The sequence below is a fragment of the Tupaia chinensis genome, unplaced genomic scaffold (genome assembly GCF_000334495.1).
Source record: "Tupaia chinensis unplaced genomic scaffold, TupChi_1.0 Scaffold143624_1, whole genome shotgun sequence".
Classification (NCBI taxonomy): Eukaryota; Metazoa; Chordata; class Mammalia; order Scandentia; family Tupaiidae; genus Tupaia; species Tupaia belangeri.
In genome coordinates this window covers 1,447,881-1,458,451 of record NW_006203472.1, presented here as the reverse complement: position 1 = coordinate 1,458,451, position 10,571 = coordinate 1,447,881, and the positions used below count along the sequence as shown (strand labels likewise).

The 10,571-nt window shown below is 51.5% G+C and overlaps 1 protein-coding gene across 1 annotated transcript in view; it reads right to left on the bottom strand.

The window, feature by feature from the left end:
• The window catches only part of LOC102501939 (cytochrome c oxidase subunit 8B, mitochondrial), a 2,394-nt gene extending 1,184 nt beyond the window's left edge, over positions 1-1,210 (bottom strand). Inside the window, exon 1 of the mRNA XM_006164460.2 lies at positions 1,051-1,210. Coding sequence (XP_006164522.1) covers positions 1,051-1,155 — 105 coding nt within the window. The 5' untranslated portion in view covers positions 1,156-1,210. The remainder of the gene's footprint in view (positions 1-1,050) is intronic.
• Between the last annotated feature and the right edge of the window lie 9,361 nt (positions 1,211-10,571).

The window sequence follows — 10,571 nt, the reverse complement described above, 5'->3', positions numbered from 1 at the left end:
GAGTCCACTGGCCGGAGAGGGAGTGTCTGGCAGCAGGGCTCGGTCCTAGAGCTCAGACTGCCCTGCCTGCCCCCCACGGACTTGGCTGCCAGCCTTCTCACGGGCAGACCGCAAGCAGCGAGCATCCGCATCGCCCATGTGGTTGGCAGCCTCAGGGAGACCAGAGGTCAGTGCCCTGGGATGGCCCCAGGTGCAGTGGACACAGCGGGTACTGTGCAGCAGGTGCCTCAGACCAAACCGGGCCTTTCGTTCATTTTTAAATTATTAATTTGACCAGCAAGGGACAGAGCAAGAGAGAAAGTGAGAAAGCAAGCCGCCAGGTCCTGGACTCAAACCGCAGTCAGACAGGTGGGAGCCCAGCACCCTTAGGCACCGTGCCACCCGCTGGCCCCAGTGCCCTTTCTTTAAGTGGCAGTTCCGAAGCCTGGGGAAAGGTGAGGTTCCCGGGGCTGCGTGTGTGTAAGGACCCCACCTGGAGCCTCACGTTCTCCATGGCTGAACTTGATCTCACCCCTACTCAGTTCCCTCCGGAGAAGGCCTGCGCCCACGTCTACCCAAGGAGCCCTGCCTTTCCTAAAGCTGAATCAGATGCCGGGTGGAGACTAACCCTTCCTTCTGACTAACCCTCGGAGATTTAGGAGCAAACCTGGCCTAGAACCATGACCTTACGTCTGGGTTCAGGCCTTCGCCATCTGACCTTGGGTGGGCGACCTTCTAGACCGTGACCTATTCAGGCTTAAAAGAGACATGCATTGTCCTGGAGCCGAGGGTTACCTTGGGCTTACAGTCCCCCTGCACTGTCTGACCCTCACACAGCCCACTCTTGCCCACTGAGTGCTCAGCAGGTGCCTGAGAGCTGAGTACCCGTCCCCACCGCTTGCTGGCCACCATGGGAGACCAGCCTGCAGGCAGTGGCTGCAAGGACCCCCTCCCCGGGCATTCAGATGTCGCAGCTATAGCCCTGAGGTCAGCCTGGACGTCTGTCACCCCCCCAAGCAGTCAATGGGCCAGGTTCTCGGGGCTGCCCACTGCTGCTGGGAGGCCACTTACGGTGGGGGAGGTGGGGTTTCTGGCTGCCTTGGCGGAGACGTGCATCTTGGGCACCACCTGACACCTCAGGGGGCCTTGGAGCAGTCTGGTGGGCAACCTCAGCATGGCTCCGGCTCGAGCTTCCCGAGCGTCCTGGCGTAGAATGTCCTCTGTCACCGGGTGTTTGAGCTTTTTATAGCTAGAGGGGGGAGCTGCAGCTGTCCCTTGTCACAAGGCTGGGCAGAAAGGACACTTGCTTGGAAGTGGCAGAGAAGCGGCCCCGGCGACCTCCCCCTGCTGTGACACTATGGCCTTCGAGAACCCCACGGAGCGAGACCCCGCTCTGGGAAGGGCATTCATTTTGTGGAAAAGCCTTGGTGCGAGAGGGAAAAGTGACGTCTTGGACGTAAACCTTCAGTATCTGGAGTCCGGCCTGCAGTGCTGTGGGCTGCTCTCTGCTCCCGCTCCCGACCGAGCCGCGCAGCTCTCTCCCTAACAGGCTCACAGGCAGGGGCCCGCGCCGACAGCGGCCCCTCTGTGACAGTGTGGGCCCTGCCGTTGTGCTGGGGAGGAGCCAGGTGGGAGAGAGCTCAGCAGACACCGCAGGTCAGGCTGGAGGCCCACGTGGAGGTGCAGCGAGGATGCGCGGGGTTGGCAGGGCCCAGCCCACAGGCCGCTGAGAGCACCAAGCCTCCAGCCTCTTCTCTTGTTTTCCTGCTGTCTGGGAACTGGTTAGCTCACACTTGCAGTGCAAGCCACGAGCCGGGGAGAGCGATGTCGGCCTGCACTGCCCACCCACTCCCACCCCTGCAGCCCGCGCCCCTGCCCTCAGGCGTCCCTCCCACCAGAGGCAAAGGCCCGCTCCCCCCACCTACCTGGCCCTCGTGGCCCTGACCCAGGCAGCCTCTTGCCCCCAGCTGCTCCGTATCAGTCATGACCTCTGGGACCCACTGACCACTAACAGTATCTCCATCTGTGGCCAAGGCCCCGAAGACCTGGGTTGCCCCGACCCTTCTGCAGCCTCGGCCGCTCAGGCCCAGTGTCCCAGCATCCACCTCTTCCTGCCTCTGGTGCTCCCTCGGCTTCCAACTCACCAGTGTCCCATTCCACGCTGTTCTACAACTGCTCTTCCACATGGCTGCTGATGACCCTTCTAGAATAATCCAGTCTCCTCACTGCCTCTGCTTGGCACCTTCTAACAGGCTTCTGCTGCCCACGGCCTCCGAGGCCTGAGTGATCTGACCACCGCCTGTCTTGCCGAAGCCCGTTCTCACCCCACGCCTGCCCTCTCTCGCTCAACTCCAGCCTCTGCTGGTCCCAGACACGTGCTCCCCCAGGCTGCGCCTTGGCCTGGACTGCCTCTCCCGTGCTCACTCTCATTTCTTCAGGGCATTTAGGCCTTGTGCAAATATCGTCTCCTTAGATATGTCTTGCTGGTGGTCTGCTTTTGTAGCTGGAATGTATGCGTCGTGAAGACGGGGCTCTGTCGCGTCCCTCACTGAATCTCTGGGCCTAGAGCAGTGTCTGGCTAGCAGGTGTTGAGTCGACCTTGGATGAATGGGTGTGTGGTCATGGGTGGATGTAAGGGCGGATGAAGTTTCCCTCACAGGCCAGGCTGTACTAGATTGGGAAGATACCAAGCCGGGTCAGGTGTGAGGGGAAACTGCAGGTCACACTCCACCTTCAGAATGGCCCAAGATATGGTCACAGACAGCATAAAGGCCACACAGCCCAGGGTGTCCTTAGACGAGACCAGTAAGAGCCCAAGCCCAGTGGCCAGGAGAGGCTTAGGCCATCTGACCACGCCAGTCCCTTGGCTCCAGGCTCATCCGGCCGATGTCTGTACTCGCGCCCTCACTGGGCAGCCATGCCCTGAGCAGTTTGTTTGCGAGCGGCGCATTGATAAAGCAACTGCGTCCGACTAGGAACACAATTTCACTTCTCTTCTCATGTGGGGCTCCCTCTGGGCTCTACCTGGCTCGCAGGCCTCAGACCGGAAGGCCTCCTGTGATTCGGTTTCTGGGGAGGGGGTGTCCTGAATGTTATCCCCAGCAGGCTGGGCTCCCGATGCCAGCCTCGGGCCGTGGGGGGCTCTGCCTCCTCCTCTGTAATAATCCCTTCCTCCTGAACCTTTAATTATAGCGTTGGGGTCCAGTTAGCGATAAGGCTGAGGACTGTTTGTTCAGAGGATTACTCCCCAGCCTGGGCAGACGAGGGCCTCTTCCTGGGTGCGAGGTCAGGGTGGGGGCGAGCCATGGACAGGCCCTGTTCCCCAGCACATCGGGCTTCAAAACAAGCCCCTGGCCAGCCCAGCCTTGGCGGAGTGAGGCCCCGGCAGAGTCAGGATGGAGGTGCCAATGGCGAGAGCGCGGGGAAGAGAAACTGCACAGGCCTCCCCTCCAGCCAAGAAGGCCACCCCAGAGACTGCCGCCCACCCACCGCACAGACCTGGCCTTCCCCACCTTCCCAAGCACGGCTGCCCTCCTCGCTCCCCCTCACGCAGCGTCCAGGCTCACACCTGTAGCAGCGAGCTTTGGGTCTCCCCGGTACTGTTTCTAGCCCCCAGTTTGAACTACTACACAGATCCCTGCCGCCCCACATGCAGGCTGCCCGAGGCAGGGAGCAAAGCACGGCCTCTCCCTCCATGGCCTGGGGTCCAGTCTCCTCCTCCACCCAGGCTGCCCTTACTAAAAACACCCTGTGACCCAGAGAAAAAGGAAAGGGGCCCAAGTGGAGGTGTAGGGTGGGAATGAGGGTCCTTGCAATGCCCGGGGAAACGGAGGTTTGCAGCGAGCTCAGTCTCCAGGGTTCAGAGCCAGCCCGGCCAGTCCTGCTTGCCCTGGACAGGGATATCAGCCGTGCTCTCGAGGGGCCTGGTGGACACCAGCGTTCCTGCCGCTAGAATTCCCACCTACTCCCTCATGCAGCCACACTAAGCCCACTCCTAGCCCGTCTGCCCCTGGAGGTGGGAGGGGACCCAGCCACCGGGGCACCCTCCCTCAGAAGCCGCTCTGTCCACTTCCCCTGTAGGATCACCTGGAAGGTCCCTGTGGACACTATGGTCACGTGGCGCCACCCTGTGTCCGGACTGGGAATGACAGAAGCTGCTGGAGGAAAAGCGGCGAAGACAAAAGCTCAGCTCTCAGCCCCGGATTTCAGCCCTCTGGGGGGTGACTTCTCACTTTCCCTCTTTCTCCATCTCTGGTGAGCACATGAGCTCTATAGCAAAAGCTAACATAAGCAAACCAGACGCTTCGTACTGTTTCACTCAAAACTAAATGTTTACTTCTCACCTAGGTTACAGGACTCAGCCTTTTCCCTCTACCTACAAGACACATTCCCACTGGGTTTTTCCTTTTTGGAGAGGTTTTTGCTATAGGGCACGTGCACTCGCCAGAGAGGCAGAGAGAAACAGAGAGACAGAAAGCGAGAAATCACCCCCCAGGGGGGATGGCCACGTCGCAATCCCTTCTCCATTCTCCTCTTGGGATCCTGGGCATGCATGCACACGTGCCCGGCGTGAGTTTAAGCCACCGGGTCCGGGACTCGAACTGCAGTCAACTACATGGGAGTCCAGGGACATAGCCATTACGCTAACTGCTGGTCCCACCTCTGGGTATTTCTCACACTGAGTAGAATATGGTGATACTTTAGGGCTCCTGGGAAGAGCTTGGAGTGTGGCCTCCTGACCCTGAGCTTCATCCCGGCTTTCCCCTGATGGCAGTCACGTCTCTGGTGGGAAGATTACCTGTCCGTGCCTGTGGCCCACTGTGCTCAGATATTTGGCCTAACCTTATTCTGAATGTTTCTGTGATGGTGTGTGTTTTTTGTTTCTTTGATGAGATTAACACTAAAATAGGTGAATTCTGGGTAATCAGATGACTCTCCTTAATGTGGATGGAACTCATCCAATAATCTGAAGGCCTTCATAGAGTGGAGACCGATCCCCCGAGCAAGAAGAAATCCTGTGTCCAGACTCCGGAGATCTCGAACAGCTGGCAAAGCCGCGCCGTAAGGGAGGAGCAGCTTTTCTGCCTCTCGCCTTAGGCTGTACAAGTCAGCTGTGAGGCCTTCTTTTCTCGGCAGTTCATATTAAATGTAACCCAGGCATGGCTGGACAGAGCAGCCAGAGGGAAAACAGGCGCGCCCTTGCTGCCTGGGGTTGCTGTGTAACAAAAGAGCACACACGCAGTCGTCTGAAATGGTACATTTACCCTCTCCATGCCTCTGAGGGTCAGGAGCCCAGGTACAGGTCAGCTGGGTCCTCTGCTCCCGTCTCACTGGACTGACCGCAAGGCGTCGGTCGGCCAGGCTGTGCATCTCATCTGAGGCTCGGGGTCCTCTTCCGAGCTCACGGCTTCTTGGTGGGGTCCTCACAGTTGTAGGACTGAATTCCTCATTTTCTGGCAGGCTGTTGGCCTGGAGGCTGCCCTCAGACCCTTGCCGCATAACCTCCTCCACGGGGAGCTTATGGCATGCTATCTGTTACTTCAAACAAGCGAGAGAATTTTGCCCGTGTCAACTCTCTGGCTTATTTATGTATTGCCAGAGGCCACATGCATGAGAGAGAGAGAGAAGTCCAGCAGGGCCTGGTCATACCACCATCTTTTTTTTTCCTTGGAGAGGTTTTCGCTATAGGGCGCGTGCGCTCGCCAGACAGACAGAGAGAGACAGAGAGACAGAAAGCGAGAAATCACCCCCCAGGAGGGATGGTTACGTCGCAATCCCTTCTCCTCCATTCTCCTCTTGGGATCTTGGGCACACATGCACACGTGCACAGCGTGAGGTTAAGCCACTGGATCCAGGACTTGAACCGCAGTCGACTACATGGGAGTCCAGCTACATAGCCATTACGCTAACTGCTGGTCCCCATACCATCATCTTTTTTCCCTCCACTTCCCCGTCTCAGGATCCTGGGCACATATGCCTGTGCTCAGCATGTTTTTCAGGCCGCTGAGGCTGCAATTCAAGCTGTGATCAGTCATGTGGGATCCCATTTTCCATGGGGCCGGCCTTCTCTGGCTTTAAAAAAAGAATTTATGTTTTAGAAAAGCTTGAGATTTACAGAAAAATTAAGAAAGTAATACAGTGTTTCCATGTAGCCTGCAATGTTTCCCTTTTTATTAATTTCTTACGTTGCCTGATGGTTCATTTTCTGTGTCAATTTGATGGGATCACGGAGTGGCAGGTATTTGGGCAAACATTCTCCTTCAAAGTATATATGTGACAGGGGTTTGGATGAGATTTACATTTAAAATCGGTTGAGTCAAGCAGATTTTCATCCCTAATATGCTATTGCTCCTAGCAGAGATCACTCATGTTTGCTAATTATAGTTTTTACCAAAGTAGGTCGTATCCTTTGCACAGGAAGAACCAGGAGGTAGAAGCTGTTATCACAGGCAAGTGTTCTAACAGAGCCGCAAAGCTCACTGGCACAGGGAGCATGCACTAGGTCTTCTTTTACCCCTTCTATCTTAAAACGTCAAAAATGAACACTTCTGTTAATATTGCCCTGCGGTATAGCTGTTCTGTAATGCATTAAAGTACGATGCTAAGAAGCAAAGAATACACACACACGCACGCACACATACACATTTTTTGTATTGGTAGCATTCTGTCCTACTTAGAAATTAGCCAAGTAGGGACCAGCAGATGGCCTAATGGTTATGTCACTGAACTCCTATGTAGTCCACTGTGGTTTGAGTCCCAGACCCCGTGGCTTAAAATTTATGCCAGATGCGTGTTTGTGCATGCCCAAAATCCCAAGAGAAGCCTGGAGAAGAAGGGATTGCAGCATGGCCATCCCCCCGGGGGGTGATTTCTCACTTTCTGTCTCTCTGGGGAGTGCACGCTCCATATAGCAAAAAACAAAACTCTAAAAACTAAATAAATAGAAATAGAAATTAGCTAAGTATCCAAAGTTTATAGACTAAGCAACTCAATTAATAATGGTCTAAGATCTTAAAATTAACCAAAAGATTGAGTAATTATGTTTAAATTGACACATTGCAGAATATGATTACTATTGATATAAATCATTTGTCAGGGTTATAATCCAGTATAAATACATAACTTTATATTTTTTATTATCTGAGACATATGTGAGTAATGTAAACTTTTTGAGTAAGTAAACCAGTGTAAGAAGTTCAGGAAGATTATATTAATCAGCCCCTTAATTTAAAAAAATAAAAATAAAAAAGTACATCTTCCTTTAAGGAAATAAAGTATGCATTTGTGTTACCCACCTATCACTAAACTCAAGGAAACACACCCAGCTATTTTTTTTTTTTTTTTTTTTGGAGAGATTTTCACTGTAGGGCGCGTGCGCTCGCCAGACAGACAGAGAGACATAGAGACAGAAAGCGAGAAATCACCCCCCAGGGGGGATGGTCACGCCGCAATCCCTTCTCCTCCATTCTCCTCTCGGGATCTTGGGCACGCACGCACACGCGCCCGGCGTGAGTTTTAAGCCACTAGGTCCGGGACACGAACCGCGGTCGACTACGTGGGAGTCCAGCAACATAGCCATTATGCTAACTGCTGGTTCCCACACCCAGCTATTTTGATATCGATGTATCACACAGGCCTGATGGTTCATTATGTGCTTAGCTTCTGATTCAGCAGTTTCAATGAGAAGCTCTTTTTTTCTTAAAAGCGTAGCACATTTAAAGCATCAGAAGTTCAGTTGCTTGTTTTCTGGGAGTTGCCGAAATATTAGATTTAAATAAGTTCTTACTAATGTGCATATATCAATTAAGACAGAATGCTGTTGTTGTTGTTTTAAGTTTTTGCTATAGAGTATGTGTGCTTGCCAGAAAGAGACAATGAGAGAGTGAGAAGCCACCCCCTCCCCCAGGAGGACGGCCATGACACAATCCCTTCTCCTGCATTCTCCTAGGACTTTAGGCATGACCGCACACGTGCCCAGCATGATTTTCAAGCCACCAATTCTGGGACTTGAACTGCACAGTTGGCCATGTGGGATCCAGCACCCCAACCACCATGCCACCTGCTGACCCCAGAGTTCTTTTATTTAAAAAACTTAACAGTTTAAGGGAACCAGCAGTTAGCACAATGGCTATGTCGCTGGATTCCCACGTAGTCGACTGCGGTTTGTGTCCCAGACCCGGTGGCTTAGAACTCATGCCGGGCACATGTGCGTGCATGCCCAAGATCCCGAGAGGAGAATGGAGGAGAAGGGATTGTGGCGTGGCCATCGCCCCTGGGGGGGGTGATTTCTCTATGTCTCCATGTCTCTCTCTGTCTGACTGGCAAGCGCATGTGCCCTATAGCGGAAAAAAAAAAAAACTTAACAGTTTAATGTATTTTTCTACCGTACATGTTAATACATACATGTAGACACAGATACCTACATCCCACTCACACACTGAGGCTGTGTCTCTTCTCAGGTACAGATTCAGAAAGCTTGTGGCTTATGCTTTATAACTCCAGTCACAGAACAGAGTAACGTAGAAGATTAAAACACACGAGTCCAGATCTGAAAGCTCTCCTTTCCTTCTCAGAGGATGAAAGACCTTTCCTGCACAGATGCTGAAACGACAACAAAATCTAAGAAGACGGTTCTGTTACTCCAGAGGGCCTACCTCCCTAGCTCCACCCGATAGAGGTGACTATGGTCAGTCCATAAACTCACCAATCACTGCCGCTCCTGTGGACAACGTTGAGAGGTGGTGTGCCAATCAGAACCAGAGCCCAACTTAGCCAAGGGCTAGAAGCAAATATAAAAACAAAAGCAGAAAAAGAGAGAAAGGGGCCAGCAGTTGGCATAATGGCTATGTCGCTGGACTCCCATGTAGCTGACCACGGTTCGAGTCTTGGACTTGGTGGCTTACACTCATTCCAGGCGCATGTGCGTGCGTGCCCAAGATTTTGAGAAGAGAATGGAGGAGAAGGGATTGAGGTGTGGCCATCCTCCCCGGGTGGTGATTTCTTACTTTCTGTCTCTCTGTCTCTCTCTGTCTTTCTACCCTATAGCAAAAACCTCTCAAAAAAAAAAAAATCAAGAAAGAAAGAAAGAAAAAGAAAGAAAGGAAAAAAGAAAGGAAGAAAAAGAGAGAAAAAGGAGAAAAGTAAAGGTAACAAAACAGACTTTTATTGTCTGTAACACTTTATCCCAGAAGTTAAGAAAAGGCATGCAGGCCTTATGGAGGGCTCTTCTTGGACAACACAGTTTAATTAGCTACAGAAGGTAAGTCACCTGGAAATCTCAATAGAACCTCCAAAAGTGTCAAATGTAATTTCCAAAAATCTATAAACCAAGTCTCTCATGCAAACATAAAGTAAGCATGTGTTAAAGATTTATTGGGACCAGCAGGTGGTGTGGTGGTTAAGGGCGCTGAACTCCCACATGGCCAATCTAGTCCTGAACCTCGCAGCTTGCTTTCTCACTTTCCCTCTCTCCCTCTCTCTCTCTCTCTCTCTCTCTCTCTCTCTCTCCCTCACTATGTACCTTTCTAGTCAAATTAAAAATAAACAAAATAATTTTTTGAGACTGTTTTGTTTTGTTTTTGCTATCGGGTATGTGCACTTGCCAGAAAGACAGAGAGAGACAGAGAGGAAGAAAGTGAGAAATCACCCCCCAGGGGGGATGGCCACACTGCAATCCCTTCTCCCCCACTCTCCTCTCAGGATCTTGGGTACACACGCACATGCGCCTGGCGTGAGTTTAAGCCACCGGGTCCGGGACTTGAACCGTTGTCAACGATATGGGAGTCTGGCGACACAGCCATTATGCTAACTGCGGGTACCAAGGATGATATCCTTTTTATTATTATTATTTATAAATTCAATTGCTATACATCATTTAAATTTTAAAGAGATTTTACCCAACATGACACATATCTCAGCCCAGATGAGAATACTATACACATCCTCATCAACAGATAACAAACCATATCTGTGTCCCACAAATATCTTCTCTCTCCATTTTTCCCCCTAATTTCCTTTCCTGCACTCTTCCCCTCCCACTCTCTCCTTCCACTTTGTCTCTAGTGTCCACAACAATTTTAATGCTTTTATGTCCTCCAGTAATTCAGTCTCTACAGCAGAGTGTGGACAGTCAGTATATGTTAAGTGGGAACATATAATGCCTCTCTTTCATAGTCTGGCTTGCTTCACATAGCAGTAAACCTTCCATATTCAGCCACTTTCTATCAAATGCCAGGGTCTTGTTTTTTTATGACTGAGTAGTATTCCATAGTATATATATGCCACACTTTTTAAAATCCATTCATCTATTTGTGGACATTTGGGTTGGTTCCATGTCTTAGCAATCATGTATAATGCCACAATAAACATAGATGTGCAAGTGTTTTTTCGACTGAGTGCATTCCTACTTTTTGGGTAGATACCCAGGAGTGGAATTGCTAATCATACGGTAGTTCTATTTGTAGGTCTTTGAGGAGCCCACAGCTTGTTATTCACAGTGATTGTCCTAATTTATATTCCCACTAATAGTGTAGAAGAGTTCCTTTTTCACTGCAGCCTTAGCAGCATTTATCATTCTTTATTTTTTTCATCCT